At 45.0% G+C, this 27,794-nt stretch overlaps 15 protein-coding genes across 15 annotated transcripts; 7 read left to right on the forward strand and 8 right to left on the reverse strand.

The window, feature by feature from the left end:
- Nucleotides 1–111: 111 nt before the first annotated feature.
- Nucleotides 112–1,401, forward strand: PUMCH_001330 (uncharacterized protein; the record flags this gene model as incomplete). Its single annotated transcript, XM_063020388.1, has 1 exon — nucleotides 112–1,401. One exon carries the CDS (start codon nucleotides 112–114, stop codon nucleotides 1,399–1,401), a length of 1,290 nt encoding a protein of 429 aa, XP_062876458.1.
- A 75-nt stretch (nucleotides 1,402–1,476) lies between these two features.
- PUMCH_001331 (uncharacterized protein) lies at nucleotides 1,477–2,175 on the reverse strand (the record flags this gene model as incomplete). The annotated part of the gene is made up of 1 exon (XM_063020389.1): nucleotides 1,477–2,175. The coding sequence occupies one exon, from the start codon at nucleotides 2,173–2,175 to the stop codon at nucleotides 1,477–1,479; it is 699 nt and encodes a 232-aa protein (XP_062876459.1).
- A 1,360-nt stretch (nucleotides 2,176–3,535) lies between these two features.
- Nucleotides 3,536–4,093, forward strand: PUMCH_001332 (uncharacterized protein; the record flags this gene model as incomplete). Its single annotated transcript, XM_063020390.1, has 1 exon — nucleotides 3,536–4,093. One exon carries the CDS (start codon nucleotides 3,536–3,538, stop codon nucleotides 4,091–4,093), a length of 558 nt encoding a protein of 185 aa, XP_062876460.1.
- Nucleotides 4,094–4,363: 270 nt separating this feature from the next.
- Nucleotides 4,364–5,701, reverse strand: PUMCH_001333 (uncharacterized protein; the record flags this gene model as incomplete). Its single annotated transcript, XM_063020391.1, has 1 exon — nucleotides 4,364–5,701. The coding sequence occupies one exon, from the start codon at nucleotides 5,699–5,701 to the stop codon at nucleotides 4,364–4,366; it is 1,338 nt and encodes a 445-aa protein (XP_062876461.1).
- A 733-nt stretch (nucleotides 5,702–6,434) lies between these two features.
- PUMCH_001334 (uncharacterized protein) lies at nucleotides 6,435–7,727 on the forward strand (the record flags this gene model as incomplete). Its single annotated transcript, XM_063020392.1, has 1 exon — nucleotides 6,435–7,727. One exon carries the CDS (start codon nucleotides 6,435–6,437, stop codon nucleotides 7,725–7,727), a length of 1,293 nt encoding a protein of 430 aa, XP_062876462.1.
- A 340-nt stretch (nucleotides 7,728–8,067) lies between these two features.
- PUMCH_001335 (uncharacterized protein) lies at nucleotides 8,068–9,339 on the forward strand (the record flags this gene model as incomplete). Its single annotated transcript, XM_063020393.1, has 1 exon — nucleotides 8,068–9,339. The coding sequence occupies one exon, from the start codon at nucleotides 8,068–8,070 to the stop codon at nucleotides 9,337–9,339; it is 1,272 nt and encodes a 423-aa protein (XP_062876463.1).
- Nucleotides 9,340–10,150: 811 nt separating this feature from the next.
- Nucleotides 10,151–12,889, forward strand: PUMCH_001336 (uncharacterized protein; the record flags this gene model as incomplete). Its single annotated transcript, XM_063020394.1, has 1 exon — nucleotides 10,151–12,889. One exon carries the CDS (start codon nucleotides 10,151–10,153, stop codon nucleotides 12,887–12,889), a length of 2,739 nt encoding a protein of 912 aa, XP_062876464.1.
- A 204-nt stretch (nucleotides 12,890–13,093) lies between these two features.
- Nucleotides 13,094–13,363, forward strand: PUMCH_001337 (uncharacterized protein; the record flags this gene model as incomplete). Its single annotated transcript, XM_063020395.1, has 1 exon — nucleotides 13,094–13,363. One exon carries the CDS (start codon nucleotides 13,094–13,096, stop codon nucleotides 13,361–13,363), a length of 270 nt encoding a protein of 89 aa, XP_062876465.1.
- Nucleotides 13,364–13,582: 219 nt separating this feature from the next.
- PUMCH_001338 (uncharacterized protein) lies at nucleotides 13,583–14,326 on the reverse strand (the record flags this gene model as incomplete). The annotated part of the gene is made up of 1 exon (XM_063020396.1): nucleotides 13,583–14,326. One exon carries the CDS (start codon nucleotides 14,324–14,326, stop codon nucleotides 13,583–13,585), a length of 744 nt encoding a protein of 247 aa, XP_062876466.1.
- A 273-nt stretch (nucleotides 14,327–14,599) lies between these two features.
- PUMCH_001339 (uncharacterized protein) lies at nucleotides 14,600–15,571 on the reverse strand (the record flags this gene model as incomplete). Its single annotated transcript, XM_063020397.1, has 1 exon — nucleotides 14,600–15,571. One exon carries the CDS (start codon nucleotides 15,569–15,571, stop codon nucleotides 14,600–14,602), a length of 972 nt encoding a protein of 323 aa, XP_062876467.1.
- A 787-nt stretch (nucleotides 15,572–16,358) lies between these two features.
- PUMCH_001340 (uncharacterized protein) lies at nucleotides 16,359–17,192 on the forward strand (the record flags this gene model as incomplete). Its single annotated transcript, XM_063020398.1, has 1 exon — nucleotides 16,359–17,192. One exon carries the CDS (start codon nucleotides 16,359–16,361, stop codon nucleotides 17,190–17,192), a length of 834 nt encoding a protein of 277 aa, XP_062876468.1.
- Nucleotides 17,193–18,484: 1,292 nt separating this feature from the next.
- Nucleotides 18,485–19,027, reverse strand: PUMCH_001341 (uncharacterized protein; the record flags this gene model as incomplete). Its single annotated transcript, XM_063020399.1, has 1 exon — nucleotides 18,485–19,027. The coding sequence occupies one exon, from the start codon at nucleotides 19,025–19,027 to the stop codon at nucleotides 18,485–18,487; it is 543 nt and encodes a 180-aa protein (XP_062876469.1).
- A 1,328-nt stretch (nucleotides 19,028–20,355) lies between these two features.
- On the reverse strand, nucleotides 20,356–21,090 carry PUMCH_001342 (uncharacterized protein; the record flags this gene model as incomplete). Its single annotated transcript, XM_063020400.1, has 1 exon — nucleotides 20,356–21,090. The coding sequence occupies one exon, from the start codon at nucleotides 21,088–21,090 to the stop codon at nucleotides 20,356–20,358; it is 735 nt and encodes a 244-aa protein (XP_062876470.1).
- Nucleotides 21,091–21,299: 209 nt separating this feature from the next.
- On the reverse strand, nucleotides 21,300–23,246 carry PUMCH_001343 (uncharacterized protein; the record flags this gene model as incomplete). Its single annotated transcript, XM_063020401.1, has 1 exon — nucleotides 21,300–23,246. The coding sequence occupies one exon, from the start codon at nucleotides 23,244–23,246 to the stop codon at nucleotides 21,300–21,302; it is 1,947 nt and encodes a 648-aa protein (XP_062876471.1).
- Nucleotides 23,247–23,817: 571 nt separating this feature from the next.
- Nucleotides 23,818–26,499, reverse strand: PUMCH_001344 (uncharacterized protein; the record flags this gene model as incomplete). The annotated part of the gene is made up of 1 exon (XM_063020402.1): nucleotides 23,818–26,499. The coding sequence occupies one exon, from the start codon at nucleotides 26,497–26,499 to the stop codon at nucleotides 23,818–23,820; it is 2,682 nt and encodes an 893-aa protein (XP_062876472.1).
- Between the last annotated feature and the right edge of the window lie 1,295 nt (nucleotides 26,500–27,794).

Below are 27,794 nucleotides of genomic sequence, written 5' to 3' on the forward strand. Positions count from 1 at the left end.
AGCTCTCTAAATCCAAAAAAATAGTTCTTTGATTCAATTACTCTATCTCATCAACCTCCACTATAAGGTCCTGTGCACACTCATCTCGAATTTTTCAACTACAACTACATCATGTCGATTGTTCTCCCCGCCCTCCAGGGCCCAAAGACCCCAGCCTTCGAGTCCTACAAGCCATACTCCGCCCCAGTGCGTCGCCCAATCGAGCCTGTTGGCCGTTACTTCTTGGCCCATGCCACCAGAACCTTGAGAGGCCACACCTGGTCCGAGTTCGAGAAATTGGAGGCCGAGAAGAACGTCCAAGTTGTCGAGGAGGATGAGGACGCCGACTTGGGTGACGAGGAGCAATCCGCCGAGTTGTTGGCCACCAGCCCTAGAGAGTGGAAGGAGGCTGACTTGTACGCCGTTTTGGGATTGTCCCACTTGAGATGGAAGGCCACCGAGGACCAGATCAGACGTGCTCACCGTAAGCAGGTGTTGAAGCACCACCCAGACAAGAAGTCTGCCTCTGGTGGTTTGGACCAAGATGACTTCTTCAAGGTCATTCAGAAGGCTTTCGAGGTCATGACCGACTCCAACAAGAGAGCCCAATTCGACTCTGTTGATGAGCTGGCCACTGTGGCTCCACCCTCTGCCAAGTCCGAGTACGATTTCTTCGAGGCTTGGGGTCCAGTTTTCGAGACCAACGCTCACTTCTCCAAGAAGCAGCCTGTCCCATTGTTGGGAGACAAGGACTCCACCAAGGAGGAGGTTGACGCCTTCTACAAGTTCTGGGGTAAGTTCGACTCTTGGAAGTCTTTCGAGTTCAAGGACGAGGATGTTCCAGATGACTCTGCCAACAGAGACCACAAGCGTTACATCGAGCGTAAGAACATCTCCAACAGAAAGAAGTTGAAGCAGGAGGACAACAAGATTCTCAACGAGATGGTTGGCCGTGCCCAAAAGGAGGACCCAAGAATCAAGGCCTGGAAGGAGGCCATCAAGAAGGAGAAGGAGCAGGCCAAGTGGGAGAAGGGTGCTGGCTCTCGTGCTGCCGCTGAGGCTGCTGCTAAGAAGAAGGCCGAGGAGGAGGCTGCCAAGAAGAAGGCTGACGAGGAAGCTGTTCTCGCCAAGGCCGACGCTAAGAAGGCCAAGGAGGCTGCTAAGTCTGCTAAGAAGAAGAACAAGAGAGCTGTCAGAGGTGCACCAAAGGCCGCCAACTACTTCGGTGACGAGGCCAAGGCTGAGATCATTGACGGTGATGTCGACTTGCTCCTCGAGAAGTTGGATGACCTGCAATTGGTTTCCCTTGCTGCTAAGAGCGAGGGTGATGCCGATGCTGTTAAGGCTGCTTTCGTTGAGATGGTTAGCGAGTTGACTACTTCTGGTACCTTGAAGGCTTCTTACGTGAAATACTTCGTTTAATTATAGAGACAAGAGCGTATCACAATACAAAGAGAAACCAAAAATGCTTTTGACAGTAGAATCCCGAATTGAGTATTAATCTTCATCCTCCTCCTCGCCATCCTCCTCTTCGTGATCCTCTCCATGAGCTAGCTCTGTGGCTTCTTCATCAACGTCTGGAACAGAAATCTTGTGTTTGAGTGGATTGGCAGCGTTATGGTAGTGGGCCTTCCTCATTTCCTCGAAATGCTTGTGTCTTTCCTCTGCCAGCAAAGGTGCCTTTTCCTCTTCCTCTTCCTCATCTTCTTCTTGTTCTTCATCATCATTGTCTTTCTCATTGATCACCTCTCCACCATTGAGAGACCGAGAAACGTCTTTGCTAGACTCATACTGACCCTCACCTAGCAGGAAGTCGGGAATTGTCTCCGCACCATCGTCATCCTGATAATATTCTCCCGAGGGATCAAAGCCTCCCTCGTACGGAGTCTTGGGCTCGTCGATTTTCATCGTGGCCGCCTTCTCTTGTTCTGTCTTGTACAAGTTAATTTCGTCCCATTTGAGATGCTCATTAGCAGAAACATCCTGGCTCTCAGACTCCTCATCGCCATTTTTCAGCCGAGCCTCGGCAATCTGCGCCCTTATACGGTCGCCCTTGCTGGACTCAGACACCAATTGGGCGTTGTAGCGAGTATTCCGAATGACCTCCTGACGGTCCAAGTCTCCGGACGAAGATTCGTGGGCATGCGGTTGGGCAGCGTCGGTGTCTTTATTTCTTAAGATTCCTTTGGGTTCCATGGGTATGGTTTTGTTCGATAGGGTGTGGTAATTGGGGTTCAATTGGTTATCCAGGGAAAGAATGGGTTAGGTATAATTAATGAGCACTGTGGGGGTTTATAGGAAAGAGCAGTCTGGATACAAATGGGTACTAGATATGTTTTCGAGTTTTTTTTTTTTTCGATTCGACGTGATTCGAGGAATTTTCCTTATGTATTATATTTTTTCTTTGATTTTATTGTGTGAACTGTTACTTGGCAATCCACTCTATTGGGTCATTTAAATTGGCCAGATGGGGCAATAAGACCAACGAATCAGACGAGAAGAAATGAGAATTATTTGGCACTTTGGTCGTACAAAATTTAGATTTACATACTACGAAACTAAAAATTTGGCAGAATCTTCGAGATAATTATTGTTCCTCAGTAGAATTGGAGCTGTGTTCAGAGACTGTAGCACCAGAGTTGATGGCAAAGTTAATACTGAGTACTAAAGCGAAAATGATTTTGAATTTATAAAATTGCAGTGCAGCATGTTGGCCTGGTACTGAAAATTACAATTACGTCAGCCAATTGGAGGAGGTATACTGAGAGCAGAACACACTAGTACACTTTACTCAATTCAAGCACAAGTGAAATAGTAAAAGAAACACCATTTTCTATCCGTTCCGTCCATTTCTCGGCCTCCATTAGTAGTGAAAGATAGAACCTGTTTCTGTCCTTCGCTGCAACACCATTTCCTCTTTCTGAACCCATTGTGTCCATACCTTGAAACAGTAATTAATTGTCGGAAAGACCATTCAATATATTCTAAATACTGGCTCAAATCAACATAATTCAGAGAGGCTGCCATTTACTACTGCTGATCTTCAGCTCCGAGAACCAAGCGATACATAAGCAAAGAGCACAACAAAGCAGGGAATCGATCGAAAACGAAATATCTCTCTCAAAAAATGAAAACAAAATTGAAATTCCATTCATCAATGCTAATTTGGGATACATTTCTCTGCTCGGCATTTCAGTAAGCCGAACACCCGTGCCTCCTCCACATGAAGTGGACAGCCAAACTCAATTCCATAACAACTTGCCGAACTACACTTTGACTACTAACAAAGAGTTCGCAACTATTCTCAGCACTGAATCTCACGATCCCGATTCTTTGCTGCACCAACTAATCTCAAAAAAACACACCACTCCTCTAATCGCTGGGAAGTCCATTTGGTAGTTCTATTTTAGTTTAGTCAGCCACTGCCATATTCAAAAACTGATCCGTGTGGCAACCTCTATTAGTGGGCGCGGAGCTATTGAATTCACTTCAAAACATCTCATTTTTATCTTGTCGATTACATTTATAATCTCATAGTCAGCATTGCACAAATACAATGGGCCAAGCATTCAGTTACATCAACATCTTCTCGAAGCTCTGGCTGTCTCAAAAGGAAATCCGTATCCTCATTTTGGGTTTGGACGGTGCCGGAAAAACCACCATTCTTTACAGATTGCAGATGGGAGAGGTGGTCACCACTAAGCCTACCATTGGCTTCAATGTCGAGACGTTGAAGTACAAAAACTTGACTTTGAACATCTGGGACTTGGGCGGACAGACGTCCATTCGTCCGTACTGGAGATGTTACTACACAAACACTGCTGCTGTCATATTTGTCGTTGATTCGACAGATAAAGATCGTATTGATATTGCATGCAACGAACTTCACACCATGTTGAAGGAGGAAGAATTGCTAGATAGCGCGCTTCTAGTGTTTGCAAACAAACAGGATCAACCGGGCGCCATGACTGCTGCTGAGGTGTCGCAGGCACTTGCTCTCACTGACTTGAAGGAAAGAAGTTGGAGTATTGTGGCAGCCTCCGCCATTAAGGGCGAGGGTTTGACTGAAGGTTTGGACTGGTTGATGGATGTTATCAAGGATGAGCAGTTGTAATCCCGTTGTTCATAGTGAGACTTTTTTATTTGAGCTAATCATTGACCCTTGGCTGTTAATTGAGGATTCGCCTCTCCGACTCGTTTCAATTTGATGAAATAAAACTTAGCATTGTCCATTCACTCCATAACATGACGGCCATTGTTGGCGAAATCTCTATGTCAAAATACTGACATCTATTCTATATCCACTCACTCAATAAATAGACTATGTAACGTGATCATGTCCAATATTCATCCTAAATGAATTGGCATCAACGCCGTGAGGGTTCTAGGCGTTTTGACTTGCTTCTCTTTCTTTGACCCGCAGAAGAATGGTTTTGATCATCTTATTTCCGACAGCATTTGCCTCGGCAATCTTAGGCTGGAAGAATCTTTGAGTGTCAGTGAATGTCTTCTCATACAATCTGTAGTCTCCTCTGGAGATAATATCTGCCCACCTACGCGCGGCGAAAGTGAACTCCAAGTCGTCTGCCCTGAACGAAGGATCGCTTACAGCGACATCTATACACCTTTCTAATAACCCTGGTGTGCAAAAAAGATACTCACTCACACCCAAGAATATACGAAAGAGAGGTGTTGAGCAAATGATGTGATCGTAAGGAATAATCCCGAGCTTAAACCAACTGTCGACAATTGCAAGTAGAGAGAGATGGGAGTTGGGCTGCAATTCTGAATTTGGTGGGCCTTTTCCAAGGGAAAACTCTTCTAGAATTGTGTCGTCGAGAAGAAGAGAGTCGTGGTGTGGGTTATGGTGGAAAACAAATCTGCGGGCTGCTTCTAGACGCTCCTGAAGATCTTTTTTGTTGCCTTGAATCATCATGGTGAACAACTCGGTTGCAGATTTAGCGTATTGCAAGACTTGTTCGTGGGCAGAAGGATTTGTAATTGCCAAACCCGCATATACGTGCCACTTATTAGCATAGATACGCAATGAGATGTTGATCTTTGCATTCTCGATTCCTCCAATCCATCTGGGTGTCTCCCAAGGGTACTGATTACTTTCTTTCCAAGCAACACCCATCGAGAGGAATGCGGCGTGAGTGACAGCCTGGGTGTCTGCAGTAATTCGGTCATGCTCCTTAGCAGTGAGGCAGACAGTTTTAGACTGGAGACACGAGACTAGACTCTTCACGAAGAAGAAGCTTTCGTCGGAAGCTTTATGTCTTACGAGCACTAAGGGTTGGCCAGTTGTATCAACTTTAGGTCCGTGGAGAGAATGCAACGATATTATATCAACATCAGAAGGAACATAAGTTTCGAACGCTGCAATTTCGGGGGCCTTACACGATGTTTGACCTCCAACAATAGCTCCCATTTTGGTCGAGGGACCATAAGTCAGAACGATCTTGCCGATATTCTCAGCCTCCACACTGTAAATAATGTAGTCTGCTATGCGGGAGACGTGATGGCCGGTGGGAAGAACCTCAAACGCATTGGAGGCATACTTTCTTTTGGTTTCCTCATACTTATCTTCACGATCAGAGCCTACAACTTTCCAGCCAGCAGCGGAAAATCGGTCTGCGTACATGGCACCCATGTCGCCTAGACCTATTATACCGACGACTTTTGTCGTTTTTAAGTGTTCAATCTCCTCTTGGGCTGTCATTTGTAGAGTGTGTTTGTCTATATATGTATCCAGATCACACGATTATGGTTCAAGAATTTATCAGCGATCCCAGATCAGTATCAATTGCTATTGAGATGTATCGAGATTCAACCTGATAGGATATCGGATCGTTTGTGGTTGAGTGGATTGATCTGAAAGAATATAGTAGCAGAATATTTCAGTCTGGGGAAATTGAGAGGTAAACAATACAATGGAACCATATTTGAGGGTGCGTGCTAAGAATAGTTTGAAATTTTTTGCAAGAGATTCTTCTTTTTGAAATTAGTTTTTATATTGGCTGGTTGCATCCTGAACATTTGTCTCCATGGGTTCTGAAATGCACCAAAGAACAGGAAAGAGAATATAAATTGTAACTTTGTTCAGAGAGCGCAGAATTTTAAAAAGGTTTAAATCATTATCATTCTGTTTTATGTGTCAAAATTCCCTTCTTCGCAAAGAATTCACTGTGTGAGACCAGAGTTACCTCTCTCCAATCTTAGATGAGTACAAGAGAAACTTGAGGAATGGATTCCTCCAAATACATGAAATATTGGTAGCACCGGAATTTTCCTGCTTGTTTTAAACTGACGCATTTCCGCAAAACTTTTGAAAATTCGCCAACCAAATCGTGTTCATCACACTCTTTTCGCGATTCAATTCCAGATCACAGATCGATACTTGATCTAGTCTCTTTCTTATACTTGTCCAATTAGCAAGAAACTCCTTGTCTTCAATGGAATCATACAGGGTGTTCAGTGCGCCTTCCAAGGCCATGGTCGCCGGTGGATACTTGGTTCTTGATCCACAGTATAGATCGTTCGTCACTGCTTTGTCTTGCCGAATGCATGCTAAGATTCAGGAATTGGAGCTGGGTAGCGAAAAGACTTCACGAATTTGCGTATCTTCTCCACAATTCGGTGGTTGTTGGAAATTTTTAGTGGATGATACTCTTGCAATCCAGGAGACAACGGGTTCGAGAAACCCATTCTTGGAGGCCACCATCAAGGCCGTTTATGGGTACGTCAGACCTCTGGCGGCATCATCATTTCAAATCACATTATTCTCAGATCCTGGCTACCATACTCAGGATGATACGACCGTCAAGACGTCGAGTAATCAACAGAGACGATTCTTGTACCATGAAAAGCCAATTGAACAAGTCCCCAAAACCGGCATGGGTCTGTCTGCTGGCTTCGTGACAGTAGTCACTGCCTCTCTTCTTACTGCATTGTTGAATAAGCCTGTCACTGATATCCGCGATGTGATCCACAAGGTCGCTCAGATAGCACACTGCGATGCTCAGGGCAAGATCGGGTCTGGTTTCGATGTAGCTACTGCTGTTTATGGCTCCATCGTGTACCGGAGATTTAAACCAGAGGTTATAAACCATCTCTTGGGTAGGGAAGTGAATGAAGAGTATAGCTCTGCCTTGAAACAAGTCGTCGATATGGACTGGGATTTCACAAGTAGTCCTTGCACGCTCCCTCCTGGAATAAAATTGCTCATGGGCGACGTTAAAAGTGGCTCGGAGACACCAAAGTTGGTGTCCAAGGTCCTCGCTTGGCGCAAAGAAGACGTAGAGAGCGCGTGTGTTTACAAGCAGTTAGACGATGCAAATGAGAGCTTTATGCGCGAATTGGATGCTCTTTGCTCGCTCTACAAAAGCGATCCTACGAAGTACTTGTCTCTAGCAGATGTGCACAAGTATGAGCCTCTCAAGAATGCAATCGTAGCGATCAGAAGGGGTCTCCAGGCACTCACAGTCAAATCTGGTGCCGAAGTTGAGCCACAAGAACAATCGCGCTTGTTGGATAACTGCTCAAAGCTCCCTGGGTGTCTAGGAGGTGTGGTCCCAGGAGCCGGTGGATACGACGCAATCTGCATCTTTGTTCTAGAAAAGGACTTGCAATTACTTAGAGAAGCAAGTGCATCGAATCCAGAGTTCCGCGAAGTGACCTGGCTTGATTTGACAGAAGAGTCGGAGGGACTTATCGAGGAAGACGCAAAAGAATACGAAGGATTATAAGGAGAGAATCGAAAAGGAGCAAATGGAAGTTTGTTATCTGAGCATTCGGAGTATCCGCCATCATATATTTCTAATTTTCAGGTCAGTTGGAGCTCTGTTTTCCCGCTCAGATAATCTACAACATCAATAATTACATCATCATAAAACCAAAACAAAAGAATCATCAAAACAATACAAACTCCAACACCTAAAGGTGAAGTAATTGAAATATCTCATATTCTTACGATGGTTGCAGCTATGGATCTGTGTACCCCAGAATTCTTCTGTCTGCAGTACATAACGGTTTCTAGTAGTCAATGCACTTCAACTTTTCTAATCTATTAGATCTACTCTCCATCCAATGACACACAGATACGACAACTACTATTCACAAACCCTAAATACACATGAACAGCATCCCATTGAGCTTACTGAAGGACGCTGGCCGCTAGAAAACAGCGGCCCACTAAATGGAAGAGGTCATGACTCCGAATCAGACTCTAGCATGAACGATTTCCCGGTCATAGACACTGAAAGATATATGGGAAACAGGAAACTGGCAATGTCCATGTCAGATAGTGTGAATTCATCCAGTCACGCGGGGAAGGGTGAAAAGGATGCTCGTTATCGTACGGCACTGAGGGCCTTTCTAATTGTGTCCATAGTATCGGCCTTGTTGGTGATGGGCCTAGAAGGATTCATGTTTGGTGCACTTACAAAGCATAGGCTGCGCTTCTTTTCGGAGCTACGATATTACGAGATCTCCATCTTCTTGGCGCTCTTCATCTTCGCGGCAATATACCAGGTGATCATCACTGTAGTTGGACTCATCACAAAGAACATGCTTCTATTGTCGATGCTATGTGTCTTATATGTTTGTATGTTGATATATACGGGTCTTCAGTACCTGGAGATCTCCAGGCGTGTTAACTTGGTGGGAGATAAGGGTTGGGACAGGGCTGTCTTTGCAACCAACGTGACTACGATTGTGGTTTTGGCAATCACTTTGATAGTGCAGTTTTCGCTCATATACTTTGTTCTTTGGCGCGGAGTTCAGTGGTTCCGGTTCAAGAAAATCGGCGCCAGTTTCGAGATCAAACAGTTGTACACCTATTTCCAGATGCACCGCAGTCTTCTCATCTTTGACTTTTTCTTTTTCCTCGGATTCACCGTACAATTCATCGTGATCATGATTTCTGACCGGACCTCCACAGAGTTCATTTTGACGTGTATCATGCTCCCGTTGACCATCGTAGTCTTGTTTGCCAGTGATTTTGCTGCAACTCGAGAATGGCTTGGCCTCACAATTGTGACCACGGTTTTCTTCCTTGGCGGGTGCTCCTATGTTTTATTCAAGATTGTCCGTCTATACACCAAGTACACCTCCGCATACGATATTGCCGTGGTACCGGGCGCATATTTCCCAGGCAGGTCGTCGCTTGTTGCCTTTGGAGTCATCACATTGGTCTTTCTATTTGCCACGATTGCCATGGAAATAGTCATGGCCAAAAACTACAACCGCGGACTTCTACCGTATGTTCAGAACTACTTTTCTTCCAAGCCTTTCAGCAAGAGTGAGGACAGTAAAGCTACAGCCACAGCCATGGAGACCGAGTCTATTGTTATTGACTAATATCAAAAAAAGCCGATCTTGAATTTTAAAAACAATTGCACCTCTGCCCCAGTCAAGGCTTGAAGAAGAGCATAACTCAAGACGAGTAACAGAAAGAAAGACGAACAACATCAACATATTCCAATATAATCATCAGAGAGTGTGCGAGAAACAAAGCTCCTATTTTCGAAAATCTATAAATTTTTTTTTCCACCAAGTACACCAAGTTGACACAATACCATGACCAGCCCTGAACTGTATACATGCGCACGGATTAGATAAGGTCAATATCAGTCACCTGTGGCAGCGAGTATATGCACCGCCAACGGCTCATTCGCACGCAAAACGGCCACCAGAATGCGTATCTCCGCTCTCGAATTGAACTCTAGCAAATCCAAAATCTCAAAATTCAAAAGCCCGAAAAATAAGAACCCAAATTAGTCAGCCCAAAAATCGCACGTTCGCAGCGTTTCCATCCACAGTCCACTTTATGGTCTTGTAAACCCCCACCCCACACCTCAGTACCTGCACTCCCTTCTGCAACACGGCGATCAATCGTCCCATTGACGTTTAGCCCTAAAGATCAGCACACGGCATCGCAATTCTCTGGCTTTGCAACAAACCCAAACCTCGAGTAGTGCATCCTGTGATAACACATCGGGTTGTCTGTTTCTGTTGCATGGATACGTCCCGATAGTCCTTCGTCAAGTCACAGACCTACAGACCTCAGAATCAACGGGGAGCACAAACCCAAAGACCTGGTCCTCCAAGTGGTTCTACGCACGCGCAAGCCGCACTCTTGCACCGGAAAAACCATTCATTCCGGGCTACAATGCTAGGGAGCATGGCGGTTGCAAAACCAGCCGAAGTCACTGTAATCAGCAAAGGGAAAGAGGTTTCCGAGCGAGATGAGGAGTTCGTCTCCGGCCACGTCGAAGACTGGAACCACGGGAAGGCGGATCTCTACTCGCTCATTACATATATGCCCGCCTTGAACCACATGAAGGCGTTTGGCTCTGCACAACTTACAAGGGAACTTCATTTCGAGCCACGAATGTCGTTCGCGCACATGGACTCATATACACTGGTATCTGCTAAGGCCTACTATTCTGGCGCTATTTCTCGGGAGCTCAAGAGAATGTCGCCGGAGGAGGCCGAGCCTTTCCGAAGCGATGAACATGCTCTGCCGTTCTCCGGTCTCCTTCATGTTCCCGCCTTTTCTTTCTGCACCGGTGGCATTCTTGCGCTAGAACGGAAACCTGCCCTGTTCTGCTACCATACTCATTTCGAGGTCGGTGAGATTACATACATGTTTGGTGGCCTACGCTGTGATCCTGCTGCGAGTTTGAAGATGATGGGTATTCCAAAAAACACAAAGCTTTCCCAAATTTCGATCCGCTTGGCGCAAGAGCTTCCACCTTACGTCGACAAGGGCATATTCTTGTCTCCCTCAATGGCCAACAACTTCTCATTTGTTACGTTCAATCCAACTAGAGGAACCGTCCACGAGCATCCTGTGTCACAAATGAAAGAGGCCGGGCCTTCGAACATATGTGACATGAACGGAACCAGGATTTCGGAAACTCAGGTTTTCTTCTGTGGAGGTTTCTACGTGAATATCGATAGTGTCACCTATAAGCCAGAGCTTGACCGTTGGATAGTGGAGAAAAGCATTTCTATGAATACTAAAGGATACATTCTAGACACCCAAAAACTCTCATTCTCTAAAGTCGAGATTGTGGCGAAGCTGGAAACAGTGTACCACGGTCATGTTGGTGCGACTCTATCCTCCAGTTACTTTCAAAGCTGCCACCCCCAAAACGATTCCACGTCTCTCAGTTTTGGAAGTGAAATCAAGAAGCATGTGACAAACAGCAGCATTCCTGACAATTCAAGTATCAATGATGCTCAAAGGGTCATCAATGTTGTAAATGCCGCGAACGTCTCGAACGAGACAAGCACGAATCCCTTGTCAAGATCAAACACAAAAACTCCGGATAACTCGCAAGTCTCTCGCTCGTCCACGTCTTCATCAACGACTAAAGTTTCATCTGCTAGACCTGCAAATGTAACATCGCCGTCTGCAGTGAACAAAAAGGCTTCATTACTTTCCAAATCGAGTCGCTTTTTTCACAGAAACCTGACCAAACATTCAAATAATAGTAATCAGTCTTCTGTTTACAGTTCGTATTCAAATCAAGTCAAGCAGCATCGCTCAAAGAGTCTGCCAGTCCAAACAGAAAGTCGACCTTCCTCACCTCAATACAACCAACAGAAAATTCCCCCAATTAAGCTTCATATCGACACCCATCAAGAGAATCACAAATTCTCTGATGTTAATACGCTTCTTAGTGCTCCAGTCAATATTTCGTCGACTTTGGCCGAGAATGCAATGCATGAAGACAAGACGGGTTTTCGCTCACCAGCCATGTCTTTGGCAAGTGAACCAGATATTACATTTAACACAAGCACCAAGTCTGAGGTTCAGTCTGTGTGTGTTTATACGTTTGGTGGTTTCTATCTCGTCAAGGACGAAATAACAGGAGGAAAAAAGTTTGTTGCTAGCAACAATTTGCTAAAACTAGAATTAATTATAGACGAAACGTCTCTGTCTCAGTTCCATAAAGAAGCCCTTATGGTCCGTGTTGCTCCAACTGGTGATATCATTCCTCTGCCTCGTGGTTTCTTTGCTTTCTTTGTTGCAGATGTAGATAGCTCATTTGAATCTTGCGAGTTATATCCACAGGGACTCCATGAAGACTCGGACACAGAGTCAATTAGATCGGCGGAATCTAGTTCGGAAGTACTTTCGAGTGGGCAAAGATCAAATGCTCAACACAGCAAGTATTGTAGCGGTGATGTACAATTGGATGGAAAGCGCTTGGTGATTCATGGTGGAGTGAACGACGATGGGCAGGTCTTCTCAGATTTCTTCTCCTACACCTTTAGTACAGGCACTTGGGAAAGGCTATCGACATACGCCTTCGATTATTTCAACTTACCAAAGGCGCCATACGAAGATGAGATGCTGGAGAAGATGGGATACGCAGCGCAGGTTGAAAATGCTGTTCCAGAAGAGGCTGAGCTCAGGTGCTGCCATCATCGTTCAATGTTGTATCGCGAGGACGGTAAAGAGCACGTCATATTTTGTGGTGGTTTCTCTAACGACTATCTTCGACACTTTGATGAGACGCCTTACACAAGTGATTTACTAGATGTTTCGCGCTTGGCTCGCTTACTGTTCTCATCTACCAATTCCAATTTGCTTAGGCTTCCAATCTTGAATCTCAGCACACAAACATGGAAATTCAGTCGTTTTTTCTACGATCTTCGGGAGGTAATGACAAGTGAAGCTGGTCAGCTTTTGTCCCAGAAAAGCTATATGAAGAACTCTCGAATCACATTTGTTGGGGGAGCTTTCCTGATCGTTGGAAAACAGCTCACCTTTTGTCACGGGTTGGCCGTATTTGTGCCTGAAAAAGCCGAAGAATTCAAGAAAATGAATGAGGAGCACTCCTCGTGTTCCATCTTATTAGGAGGGCACTTCCATCTCACGTTTCCCGGGATCTAAAACGTAATTAAATTATAGAATACAAGTAATCTGAAACAGCAACCAATAATAGCGATCGCGAAAATAGTAGTTTGACGACGACTCGATCCAGATCCGTTCTTCAATTCTTTTTGCAGCAAGGGTTGCCGCACCCGTGCACCACAAAATTTTCAGACAAGTGACTTACACACTACACCGGCAGTGCCACTACAAATCCAATATATAATGTTCGGTTTAGGAGGTGCCCCCCAAGTTTCGTCCCAGCAAAAAATCCAGGCTGCAGAGGCAGAGTTGGACATGGTCACTGGCATGTTCAACTCTTTGGTTGAGCAATGCCACGCCAAGTGTATCAACAAGTCCTACGCTGAGGGCGATGTCTCCAAGCAAGAGGCTGTTTGCTTGGACAGATGTGTTTCCAAGTACTTTGAGACCAACGTGAAGGTTGGCGACAGCATGCAGAAGTTGGGCCAGTCTGGTTCTTTCATGGGCAGATAGGTGGTATGATAGGAAGAGAGCAAAGTACATAGAAGCCTACGAATGGCTATAAACGAATTGAAAAAGAAGAGACCGTAGCGTTTATTCAGTGGAATGGGCGAATATGTAGAAGTTTCGTGGTACTAGATAGCAATACCTCGGTGACTGTGTCCCCTTTATATGTACACAGATGGGGGAGAGTAAGCACCTGGGGTCTTCTGAGCTACAAAATGGCTGTTTTTACATGAAACCGAGGGCACGGCCCACGCGCAACTTCAAGCCTTCCCAACTTTGCAATTTGGGGCGCACGTCGACGAACACACCGCCCTTTTCGCCCGCATCGTAGAAGTCGATCACATATGGCACCTCCACGCCGCAACGATCCACCAACCAGTCGTGACGATCAAAGGGCGCCTGTTGTTGCAAGATGTTCAGACGAAACCATGCGCGCGGCGTCATTTTCTTCAGGTCTCCCTTAAAGCTCGTAAGAGAAATCCCTCCACACTTCTTTTGGGCCTCTTGAAGCAGAGCTCGTTCCCATTCTTGAATATGTCTCCAGGCCACCTCGTTGACCTGATTATGGATCGGGATGATCGTTTTCATATCCGCGGCATCCGGCGACCAGTTCTTCCGCTTCATGGCCTCGTAGAACTGTTTCTGCGACGGATAGATCCAGTTGGAGCGGTCGTCTGTTTTGGGGATGGAACTGATCTCGCGCTCCGTGGGCAAATTGGCATTCGACGAATGTGCGGGTTCTCGTAGTTGGTCGGAGCTGCACCCTTGCTTGTCTTGTTTCTCTTCTATGGCTTCCACGGTCGATGCAGCATTGACAGAGATGTTCCCTAGCCATTTCAGTCTGGCTGTGTGGTCTACGGGACAGACTGTTGGGGTTTCTTCGGCTGGGGTCTCTGAATCGGATGCCTTCATCTTGGAGGCCCAGACCTCTCTCAGTTTATGGTCCACAGGACATTTTTCGTTGGACATTGGTGGATGTGACCAGTAGGACTGAATCAATAGTAATGGGTAGTAGGTGCAGATGCAGGGAAACAAAAATACGATATGGTAATTTGGTGATGGGATTTTTGTGGAGGACTAGATCTAGAGCAAATTCGGTAGTGCTGGTTTCACGTGGATTAATTTTTGTTATTGTTATATGTATTTTTATACTAATTGGTGGGATATGTTGTGTGCTTGTGCTAGCCTCACAGTCACTGACTGGTCAGTGACGCAAGAACGACAAAAGCGCTCACATCACTTTTAATAAATCTTCTTCTTTTCGTCAATCGAAAACTCGCCAGCACCGGCATTGACTATAAGGACAAGACCTCCAACAATTGACAACGTTTGGAAGAACTCGTACTTCAAGAAGTCTCTGTTGGAGTTGAAGGACAGGTAGTTCCAGAACTGGTTGGCCACAAGGTTGTACGTAAACAACAACACGGTCAACACACATGCAGAAAACTTGGTCTTGTAGCCCACAACAATGGACGCACAGGCTACCAAGCCAAAGAGAATGATCATCACTCTACCGAAAGACCAATCGGAAGAGAAGACAAAGCCCAAAAACAAGAAAATCAAAAGCAAACGGCCAGCCAACAAGAAGTATTTCTTGTTGTCCTGATTGTTGAGCATTGGCAACCCAGGCATGGAGAGCGACCTCTTGTCTCTAACCAAAGTATCGGAGTAGGCCAAAATTAAACCACCGACCACAGACAAATTACGCAAAAGAAACAGACTATCTAAGATCAACCCGTAAAACACACCTTGGAAGAACACCACGCTACACAACGCAGCGGTAGCGAAGGTGGGCAACTTACGAATCACCAACGATGTGGAGGCACTGAGCATAAAGACGATGTTGATGAACAAGAAAGAAACGGTGACCCATCTCCAGTGTTTGCGGTACACATTTAAGTAGTAAACCTGCTCCGACCACTGGGTGAAGATTCTAAGCGCATCCTCGTAGAACGTAGCCACGATGAACAAACGACCCACGGCAGGCAAGTATGGCTTGATGGGCGAGAAGTAGTTGTCCAAGATGTTTTCCACCTTCAGCGACACGGCCTCAAATTGCTCAAAGGCGCCTTTCAGAGTCAGCACGGGGCCGATTCCGGATGTTTGCGGCAGCTGTCCACCTCCATATTGGGCGCCGTAGCTGGGACCGCCGAAATTGTTGTTGAAATTATTGTTGAAGTTGTTGTTGAACTGGTTTGGGCCACGGTATGACATTGTGATGGAGAGCGTGGAATGGTGGGGTTTGGCAAAGTTGAAAAAGACTCTCAGGTACGTGTTAGAACTAGAAGGAGAGGGACAAGGCTACGCGTGATGCAGGAACAGTCTCGGATTAGAGATATGCAGTGGATTGAGAAAGCAGGGATATGCTTTTCAGCGCAATTGGCGTTTTTGTGGAGATAGGTAGCCTTGGCTTGTATTATTAGCCTGTCACGTAAAGGACACTTGAGCACCTCGGGGCGATCACGTGAGTGCTCTACTGTGATAGTGAGGGAGGTGAAGAATTAGCGTGACATATTGGGAAACTGTAGACTTGCATTAATATCTTTCTTTAATCAAGATTTTGGTTTAATTTTTGATTTTGTTTTTGAATTTGACTTTTGGCTTGGTTTGGGCTGGTTTGGGTCATCATTTGGGCAATGGTAGGATCTGTGCTTTAGGATGCATTCTTGTTCCTATGTGGACTAACTTAACATATCAGCACAATAATAGAGGGAGATTTCAATACTGAATTTCGTCGTTTTGCTTCAAGTGTGGTTTCTTTCTCTCCAATAAAAGGTGTCAGTTCAGGTTTGACAGGTGCATACTGTAAGCTAAGCTAAGCTAAGCAATGCCAATTTCAATTGAAGCGTAGTAGAACGTCAAATTATAAACAAACGTAGTTTGCAAACAATTTTTCACTCAAGTAAATCTTGTCTCTATGTTGTGACTACTCCGCTAGAATTGTTATGCATAAGAATTGGCTGAGAAGATTTGATTAGAATACAAAAGACTTCGAGGGGCCATGAAGCTTCATTTACATTTTGCATTTTGGTGGATCAATTATGCTCTCGCCGATTTTGTCACTCCGAAAGCCGACATTGAATCGCTGGAACTCTTCCCAAATCATATGTCATATGAGGAATCGGTTTTAGCAGTCGCAGAAAACAGAGTCATCACTGAAGACGGGAGTTTCGGAACAGCTTGGATCAACACCACTGATTATTGTACTCCCCTGTATCACTTCAGAGAAATTGGGTACCATGCGGTTGTGACCCATCTGTCATACAACTATTTACTTGCATTGGCTGAATTGGCTGAAGAAGCTCTCACGCAAGGACTCCATGGAGATTTTATTTTTCTTCTCTTCAAATTTGGCCACGAGGGGAGAGAACTACCATCCGGAATTCGAAGCGCTTCCCCGATGATATATGATATGGCCAAGTCCTTAGATACACAGACCACTTCGAAACAAAAGCGTCTTCCACTTCTTGAGTTTTTGCGGAAATCGACAAATTTGCCAATTATCAGAACAGTGTATGATTTGGTCAGTCTCGAGCGGAAGACCAGAGTCATGAGACTTTATCGAAGCCTAGCTCGCAAAATGGGCAAAGCTGTTTTTCGATTCGATGAAGCATACTCATACTATTTGTTTGTGAGGATTCTCGGTGTTCCTGTTCGATCTGTCTGTGCGGTGGGAACACTGACTGATGAAAATTTTGATTCCTATGACGATATTCTTGCCCCGAAGATCCAAGCTTGTGAAGACAGTCACGAGTTAAAGTTTTTTGGTCAGTCTTGTTATGTTAAATTAATTTTGCCGCGTGTTTCCGAACTACGAACAGGAGTTTGTTCTTAGCTCAATGCTGTCAATACCTCCTTGGTAGGGCCCATTTCAGTGAAGGGCGACGCGACATAGGAAGAGAAAACTTAATGGAGGAAATTCAAAAGAGTTTGTGTTTTGCCATTGTTCTGAGACATCTTGTTAATGAACGACCGGAAGCCCTGGAGAAACCTTGAGCATTCAGTTTGTAACTAAAATCTCTTTGATTAAACTTAACCAGTTGAGAGCTCGTTAATCAATACAGGAACAAATAGATTCACGTAGAATTCAAACAAATTGTGGGTTTAATCCAAATAATTCGGTCTGTACATGTAGTCGTATTCGAAGGGAAATCACTAGAGCTACTGTTGTCTCCGTTTGAAGTTGATCTAACTAATGAAAATAGCTGAAGTAACAGAAGTTGTTGACATTGCATTCTTCATCTCGAGTTCATTTTGCAATACGTTTTCTTTTTCATTATTTGATGTTTGAAATCTCTTGTGTCCATGTACAGTCTCAAAGTGGATTTAGCAGCCACTATTCCACTTTGTGATTTTCTAAGAACACTACAATAATCTCGAAAGACCGCACAATAATATTTATCTAGACAAACAAGAGAAAAATTCCAATCAACATCATGACTTAGCCATTGGAAAATGGAAATTGAAACCGGCGGTCAGAGTTACTCAACTGGAACTTGATACCAGAGATCAAGAGATCGATTAGCTAGAAAATGATTCTCAACCGACCAAAAAGAACATATAATTTAGCCTCCTTTATCAAATAGAAACTAAGAGCCATAATAGCTTTTAATCTTGACGGTCAATGACGGTGCTTTGGGCTCAGTCTCCGTAGTACAAATCGGCTACCTAAATATTATATTGAATTATTAAATGATCCATTCTTTTTCTTTGCTGGAGATCTACTAAATTCAGTCAACACGACCCGACCAAATGTGAACTTTAAAAGACTGACATACATTAATGGGAATCCATTAATGGGAATCCATTAATGGAATCAGGGTCAACGGTGAGTATCTCAGAAGGTATTGTGAAACATCACGGAGTTTCAAATGAAAGTACTCCGCAGCCAGGAAAATCGTCTTTATTTGAAGAAGAGTATTGACCTGGAACAGTTTGCCCAATCTTAACTTTTCAAGCAGAGCTTTAACCACTGAGAACCAAGTAGTTGCTCTTCCATGTATATGGCATCTGTCTCGTGTGACCCTCACGGTACAACAACGCCTCTGAAGAACTTCTAAAGACCTACACTACGCAGAGTTCTACCTAAAAACGTAAATTAATTACATGAATGTGAGATCCATGGGTTTAACGACCACGGGAAGTGGTCTTGGTGTGTTGACCTCTGACCTTCAAGCCCCAGAAGTGTCTGATACCTCTGTGAGATCTGATCTTCTTCAATCTCTCCAAGTCATCTCTCAACTTAGACTCCAAACCGTTAGCAAGAACGTGGACGTCCTTACCGGTGACTTGGTCCTTTTGTCTGTTCAAGAACCAAGCTGGGACCTTGTATTGACCTGGGTTTTGCATGATGGTGACGACTCTCTCCAACTCTTCTTGGGTCAACTCACCGGCACGCTTGTTCAAGTCAATGTCAGCCTTCTTACAGATCAAGTTAGAGTATCTTCTACCGACACCTCTAATCTTGGTCAAGGCGTACATGACCTTGATTCTACCATCGATGTTGGTGTTCAACAAACTGTCTGTTAGTATAGAGCTTAGGATTGGAGATGAGACGAGAAATGTAGTGTTTGGCGGTGCTACTTGGGACTGGCTCTCAGGAGTATTCTTCCAGTTATTTGGCTTGCCCCTCCTAGTTTCGAAGGCATAGATGTATGCTGATTTGTTCATGGTGAAAATTTTGTGGATCTAATGAGGTTGACTAGTAACGATTGGATGGGTCTCGTTTTCAATAAAGATATTAATTCTGGTTTGTGAAAGCTCTCTTATCATTGAAGCAGATTGATTTTCGTGGACATCTACTTTCTTTGAGCTTGTTCAATTTTTCACACTTCACCCTTGCATCTCATCTCATGAGTTTTGGCGGGTCATATGGGATAACCTAGATTGTGGTGGTCGAAACATACCGCAAGATGTGTTGGAACGAACCCTCTTCTTGAACAACTAAGGACATTTTGGTTCTGGTGTAGATGAATGGAAGTCTGACATGTAGAATTTTTTTCTTACCAAGGTCGAGAGCGCGGCACAGAGTGGAGGCGTGTGCAGGTAAACCGCGAGGGCTGAAGCCCTAGCCTTGGAGCCAGAGACATTGAGAGGGTGGAAATTAGCATGAAGAATTATAGAAATTTTTATATGGTTAATTTTGTGAATGCGTCTTGATGACGAAGATTACAAATATTTCTATGAGATTATGGCTGGCCGCTGGTTGCTGCTAATCGCTGATCGCTGAAGGTTAGCCTTGAAGTCAGTGAATCTCAACATTACAATTCGAGATTTGCTCAATGTAAAACATGAATTGAATTGTTTTTTTTCAACAAAAAGTTTCTTTTATTATATTACTTCTTGTGTCTGGTCCTGCTGGGGTTCTGAATGAATCTCAGTTGGTGAGCTCTTAGTTTCGAATAGCATGCAATGAAGTAATAGTGCTTTTGGAATCAAATACAACAAAAAGTTAAGAAAGATTTAAAAGCCGTTTACGTAATTTTTTTAAAGTTCGCTGCACTGGATGAATTGCATAGATAATAAAACCATTCACCAACTATTCTTATGGTAAGAAGATTTGTTGACTGAGACTTGAGACATTCTTCAAAATTAAACATCAAATATGATCTAAAGTGTTTAACTTTGCACTGATCTTTCTGCCACAAGTCGTATTTGAATCGAGTGTGCAAAATAACTCAATCACAACTTCACAAAAAGGACCACACCTCATGACAACTAAATGAATGGAAATAAACGATGATAAATAATCTACTGCTAATTTTATAGGCCATAAATGGTTGGGCATGTAATTGGGTGAATGATCGGATGAAGGGTTGAAAGAGGGATGAATGATAGATTACGATGCTGTAGCTGAGATAATGTACGCACAGCTTCATAACCGTTTCTAATTTTTACATTCTTCAGTCGTCAATCTCACGAATGAACTTTGAAAAATTTCTCAAACCTTCTACACGAAATCAATCCGTTCCCTTGTCTTTCTATGTACATTATGGTGATTACAAGTCTCCGTATCTCGACACAAACCAGTTCATGGCACCCTCCTCGATGAATATTCTGTTAGCCCGCAAAATATCTCTCACCTCGACCGCCTCCTTCACAAGAACATCGCACTTCTTGCCCATGTCTGCGGTTGCACTTATGAGCTGTGGTCTCTCGCCGTCAACAATGAACAACAAGTTGAGACGCTCCAAGTCGTGGTGCTCTACAAATCTACGCATCTGCTCGGCATATTCATACTTGAATTCGGCTTGCGTATGTTCGTGCTCGCCGGCCTTATCGCCTCCTATCACAAAGAGTCTACCGTTTCTGTACTGGTCACTCAATGCTGTACGGTAGGCCCGACTGTATACTTTGCTGGGCAACTTGGTGGACCAATCGTGTGGAGCCTTGATACCGTGCGCCTTAAGACCGTTGAATCTGGTGGGGGAGTTGGCATCACCAACTCTGGCCATACCAGTACCTTTTTGTCTACGCAACTTTCTGTTGGAGAAGGGAGAGTCGGCCTTGGTAGGAACGTAGTTGGATCCAACACGTGCAGCGTCGGCTTCATAAACAACGGCACTCCACAAGAAATCTCTTCTGAGTGGATGGTCCAAGAAGGCTTTGGGATATGCCTTCATGGTGTGAGGTTCCAACGAGGGGAAAGTTCTGATGGAAGCCAAGGTGTACTCGGCAGGAGCACCGACTGAGAATGGCGAGCTGCTCACTCTCCGGACGATTTGCTTGAACATTTCGTGCTAAGGTTCCGATTTGGGTTTGGAAATTTTGAAGTATACACTTCGCATGAACCAGTGTTGTCACGTGACACAGGTCTGTTCTGGCTGCAAACTGAACCTTACATATACTTGATACACATAAGAAATGAGTTAAATTGTTGATTCCTATAAATACAAAAAAATCGTTAGTTTTCATCGGTCAATTTGCCATTGCGTCTTAGTAGCTACTTCTTCGCGTGGTGCTCTTCTTCATCATCACTTGCAATAATGAATTCGTCATTAATTCTTAAACCTTCGCTCAATTCAATTTCACTTCCATTCACTGGAGCATATTGTGTCTTTGAGTCCAGTTTGCGGATTAAATTGTACGCTCTGGCGATGAAACTATCATCTCTATTAGGAAGCTCCTCGGAGATTTCATTCTCCAAATCTTCTGCCCATTGGACATTCTTCTTTATACCCGAAGACTGAGAGGCATCTGTTTTGATAATCGAAACTGGGCCCGATTTGTACTTGGAATACAACGCGCAGAGAGCCCATATGATCACAATGATCACAACGAGTTGTATGAGACGCACTATCTTAGAAGTGGTAGGGGGTTTTGCTTCTTGTAACCCTTGGCTTTCGTGAGAAATTTGTGCACTTTGATTAGTAGCTGGAGTTTCTGGTGCCTCAGCAGTGCCAATCAAGCCATTGGTTTCGAGTGTGGGTTTGGTATTGTCATCTCCCATGGTAAAACGCTTCATGAAAAGATTAATAAGGCCGCGCGAGACCTCGGGAAGATCAAATGCAACCATGTGTGAGGCATTCAACACCTTGACGAATGTAAGGTTCCGCTCGGTCTTGTACGATCCTACCAACTCGGAGTCTTGAACCCAATCGTATTCGATTGCATCTGGTGAGTATCCTTTCTGGCCGCCCCATTGGAGGTGTTGAACCATCATTTCGCCACCAATGGTATTGCAAATGATATCGCTCTCACCCCAAAAGAGGAGCACTTCAATTCTTTCGAGGATGAACGGCAATAATGTGCTTGATGGCTCAGAGTCTCCATGCACCAATACCGTGTGCACCATGTTATTGCACTCTTTCCACTTGGGCAGTTCAATGATGTGAATATCTTCTCTGACCTCTTCTTCTCCTAAAAAGTCGGTCACATAAGGTAAGATCGGAGGCCAGTTCATTCCACAGGATGGATACGAGTCTCTCAAAGTAAAGTCGTACATGTTCAAGCATTGCGCATCCTTGGGTGCCAGGTCATCACGCGTGGCCGCAAGAATATATGAAAGAATTTGTTCGCAGGGCTGGTATCCGTTCAGAATAAGACCATCAGCTGTCGCTCTGTTGATCTGATTTTGACACTCCTCGTGAAGCTGGAGAAGTTCCGGCCAGTTGGAATCGTTTTTGTCCATGAGGTCATGCTTCATGACAAATGGGACAAAGCCTAAGCTTTGGATATCGCCGCCGATAGCACCATTGCCAATCATGAGACCTTTCAAATTGATGCGGAGTGCTTCCGTCTTATTAGCGTCGATGGCATCGTTCCGGGTTAAAATGTTAGAAGCGAAGTATGGAATATATTGGCCGGCATAGCTCTCGCCTGCGATGATCACCTCGTTTGCAATGTCTTCGGGAAACAACTCGAAGTACTTGTCAATGAACTCCATGAAATGGCCCAGAACTTCGTCCATGTCGCCATCAAATGTGGCGCCATAACTGAAACCAGTTCCCACCGGCTGGTCAACAAACACCAAATCGGCTAGTTTGTGCCAGGAACCATTGTTGTAAACGACTTCTAAGTTACTATCCACACGGAGCGGTCCGATTTCCATGAGCGCGCCGTCCATGGAGGAACATCCGGGGCCACCGTTGAACCAGAAAATCGTTTTGTTTTCCGCGTCCGGAACCTTTTCCGTGTCTACAAACTTCCAGAAGAAGTAATGGTTGTCGCCCGCGTCGTCTAGCGGCAACTGGCCAGCGTACATCTCGGGAATATCTGCCTCGGCGACATTCTCAAAGAGCCCAGGCAATTTTGTAACTATAAAGTCCTCGATGGCCACTCCCCTGACCTGTCTCAATCTGTCTCCGGCTCTTCTAATCGGGTTTGCGGAGGATAGGGTAATACAGAGTAGAAAAAGAGCCCATGCTGTGAGCTGATTGGATAGCATCATTATGTATCAAATGTGTGACTCAAGACCACGAAAACGCCACGTTAGTTATGGTGGAGATGAGTAAGTTTAAGGGTTCTGTGGTGTGAAAAGTGGAGTTACAACACCCGGAAGAACACAAGCAAATGCCAAATCGGATTCTCTGAGATGCGGATTTGAGGTATAAGTCTAGAAGACAGGAATCCTTGACTCGGCGATGCTTTGATATCGGTAATACCTGGGATTGTGTTGATTAAATAGTTTTGGGGTAGTCCGGTATCTCCTGTACAAAGTCCGGATTGGGAGTATTTATAGACGGATTGAGCATGTCAACAATCGAGGAGCTGTCAAAAACGGGAAATGAGAAAATATGTGCAGATAAGGTTTTTTGTTGACTATCGGAAATTAATCTCTTTTAGTATATGACTTACTGCATGAAACATAAACGAGCGATTTGGAGAGTATAACTACCAAACGTGGCTCATATATACACACAGTCCAGGGTTTAAGCTTAAACATGTCTACACTCCTTGGGCGATTGATGTGTATATAAATCTAATACGGAATTAAAGAGGATGGCGCAATGTCAAATCTTCTACTGGTTGGTAGGCTCGACATTCCAGATGTTCTCGGCGTAGTCGTCGATACATCTGTCGGAACTGAAGAATCCCATGTTGGCAACAGACAACAAGGACTTCTTGACCCAGTTCTCCAAGTGGCTGTCACTTTCGGAGGTGCCGTTACCGTACAACTTCTCCAAACGCTCGTGGCACTTCAAGAACAAGTCAAAGTCATCAGTGACGAGATAGTAGTCACCATGGTTGGTGATACTCTCGACCAAAGAGTGGTATTGACCGGAGTCTCCGAAAGTTCCGGACTCAATGGCGTTGAACACTCTCTTCAAGCTCTCGGGAACGGTGACACCCTCAGAGAAGTGCTTGTGTCTAATGTCCTCAACGGACTCGGCCAAGTTACCGAACAAGAAGATGTTGTCCTCGCCAATTTCTCTGGTGATTTCAACATTGGCACCGTCAACAGTACCAATAATCAAACCACCGTTCAAGGCAAACTTCATGTTCGAAGTACCGGAAGCCTCGGTACCAGCGGTGGAGATGTGGTTGGACAAATCCGAAGCAGGACAAATGATCTCAGCCTTGGAGACATTGTAGTCTGGAACGAACACGACCTTCAACAAGTTACCGATCTCTGGGTCATTGTTGATCACCTCAGCGACCTCATTGATGAGGTGGATGATGGTCTTGGCCATGTAGTAACCTGGAGCTGCCTTACCACCGAAGATGCTTGCCTTGGCCACGTAGTGCTTCTGTTTGATTTCCTCAACAGTCAAGCCTTCAGCGAGCAATTGCTTAATGCGCAAGTATCTGTAAATGACGGCAAAGATGTTCATCTGTTGTCTCTTGTACTCGTGAATTCTCTTGACCTGGATGTCGAACATGACGTGTGGGTCGACCTCGATACCAGTCTCAGACTTGATCAAAGCAGCCAATTTCTTCTTGTTGTTAAGCTTGATGTTGTTCCATCTTTGCAAGAACTTCTTGTCATCAATGAACTTCTCCAATTGCTTCAACTTACCCAAGTTGGTCAAGTACTCGTAGTCAGGATCATCCAAGGCCTCGGCGATCAAGCTAGCCAACTCTGGGTTAGCTTGCTTCAACCATCTTCTTGGGGTGATACCGTTGGTAACATTAGTAAACTTGTCAGGGCCAAAAACACGAACAAAGTCCTTGAAAATGGTGGTCTTAATCAACTCAGAGTGCAACTCAGCCACACCGTTGACCTTGTGAGAACCCACGATAGCCAAATAAGCCATTCTGACGGACTTGACATCACCTTCCTCAATGATGGACACCTTTGACAACAACTCGTCGTCGTATGGGAATTTGTGAGAAACGCTTTCCAAGAACAAGAAGTTGATTTGGTAGATAATCTCCAAGTGTCTTGGAAGCAAGGTTCCTACCAATTGAACTGGCCATTTCTCCAAAGCCTCAGCCATAACAGTATGGTTGGTGTATGCGAAAGTGGCGGTGACAATGTCCCAGGCTTCATCCCATTTCAAGCCTTCCAAATCAATCAAGATTCTTTGAAGCTCGACAACGGCCAATGTTGGATGGGTGTCGTTCAATTGAATGGCGACCTTATCAGGGAACTTGGACCAGTCGTTCTTGTGGTTCTTCTTGAAACGACGAACAATATCGTGCAAGGAAGCAGCGACCCAGAAGTATTGTTGCTTCAATCTCAACTCCTTACCGTTGTAGAAGTTGTCGTTAGGGTACAAGACAGCAGTAATGGACTCGGCTCTTTGCTGGGCAGCAACAGAGGATTGGTAGTCACCGGAGTTGAATTTGTTGAAATCAAACTCGTTAGTAGGCTTGGCGTTCCACAAACGCAAGTTGTTGGTGTTGTTGGTGTTGAAACCTGGGATAGGGAAGTCGGAAGCGACAGCCAAGACACGCTCACCTCTGTTCCAGATCTTCTTAACTTCGCCAGTCTTGTAGTCAAACTGCTCCTCAACAGAACCGTAGAAGTCAACAGGAATTTGGATCTCGTGACGGTCAATTTCCCAAGGGTTGGAGTATTTCAACCAGTAGTCTGGGGTCTCAACCTGGTAGCCGTTGATGATCTTTTGCTTGAAGATACCGTATTGGTAGTTCAAACCGTAACCCCAACCACTGTAGTTCTTGGAGGACAAGGAGTCGACAAAACAAGCAGCCAAACGACCCAAACCACCATTACCGAGACCAGCGTCCGGTTCTTGGTCCAAAACATCTTCCAATCTGAAACCCAAGTTCTTCATGGCGCCGTCAACGACGTCACGGGACTTCAAGTTGATCAAGGCGTTGTCCATGGCACGTCCCATCAAGAACTCCAAGGACAAGTAGTAGACTCTCTTTCCATCGTGGATGGTCTGCGATTGCTGGGTGTTCGACCAGTCCAGCAAAAGTGCATCTCTGATGGATTGAGAGGCAGCTTGGTAGGCAGCCAACTCGTCACAGTTGTACATGTTTCTAGCCAACGAGAATTCGACGTGGTTCACAAAGTTGGCCTCGAATTCCTCCTTGTTGACAGCACTGGAGTGGGAGTCGGCGGCGTCGGTCTTGGAGCCCAATTCCTTCAACTTGGAGTATTTGCTCCAAATGGCCTTGGCAGACTCTGGGATCTGGGCATCGTACGTCATGATTTGGTTAGGGGTGAAACCGGTGTTGGTTCTCTTCAACTTGGCGCGAGGAGCGTCGGTGTTGCTCAAGCCGTCACTCATTATTGCGTTGGGTATTTCTTCTTTTGCCTAATGTAACTAAGGGGTGGAGTCAACGAAAGACACGCACACGGATAAAAGCGAAAACGAAGGGGTTCTCGGATAAAACGGTCAGAGAAAAAGGGTTCCAAAAACTAAAAGAACCTGCTTTTTATTCTGTATTCTAATACTCTGGAGAATCCGGGGAGAAATGTGGGGCCACCAGATAAGCTGTCGAGATAACGATTGTTGGACCTATCTAGGGATAAATCTGGGAAACGATGGGAGTGTCGATCTTCTAGAAAGTGAGCAAAAGAAGTTGGCGGGAACTACAATTGAAGACACTTACGGTGAGAAAGAAAAAAAAAAAAGGAAAAGAAACTTGACCTTGACAGCGAACCCCTCGTCTTTTATAGATTAACCTTTCTGGCAGGAGCTGTCCTATCGTTAAGCAAAATCGACCCGCAACTACTGCAGTCTGGCAGAGAATCCGGCCAGCGCCATTCTGCAGAACCCGCGCCAACGTGGGAACACCGGCACCAGGGCCACCCCCCACCTGCACCGAATAGACAGATTTGATGGGGAGGGGGAGGGGAGAGTGGGGAGCCGATACGGACGTAGGGCCTAGGGCCTAGGAACCATCCAGCAGTAGAGAAATTGGAGTGGTAAAGCGACAGGGAGAAAAGGGCCACTTATATACTTTTGTTCAGGGGTCTGGTTGCCGGTACAGAAGAAATCATGGACAGGCGCCCTTTCCCCACTTTGGGTGTTCCACACAGAACCGCTATCTAAAATTTGTTGGATTCGGATGGGCAGTTTTCGCTCGGAACAATTGGCGGAAGTGTGGCGTGGTGGTAGGGTGTGTGTGGTAGGGTGTGGTAGTGGATGGGACACTTGCGCACCTGAGGGAGTTTAAGTGGCTTCTGGAATGGCGCCAGAAGTTTCCATGAGATGATCGAGTGGTGACCGAAACGGGTGCAAAACGGGTGCGAAACGGTAGCGAAGTTTTTTTTGTGGGTGGGATTGTGAGAATTTCACCCGGTAGCGCGGATTTTCTTGCAGAAGTTTGATCCGAGACCGAAATTGTCAATGTGGGTGCAGGTGTGGTGTTCCAGAACCATTGGTAGAGGTGTATGAACGTTGAGGAGGTAGTTTAGATTTAATTGGTTGTGTGTTATTCTGTTCGGTTGTAGTTTTCAATTTGTGATTTGTAATTATTGGAGTTTGAGCTTTTGATTTAGATTAATAATTCGTAGTTTGTGGTTTTGTCGAACTCATACTGATGGTATTTCCACTGCTCAACTGAGATTTGCAAATAA

The sequence above is a fragment of the Australozyma saopauloensis genome, chromosome 2 (assembly GCF_035610405.1).
Source record: "Australozyma saopauloensis chromosome 2, complete sequence".
In the NCBI taxonomy this organism is placed as follows: Eukaryota; Fungi; Ascomycota; class Pichiomycetes; order Serinales; family Metschnikowiaceae; genus Australozyma; species Australozyma saopauloensis.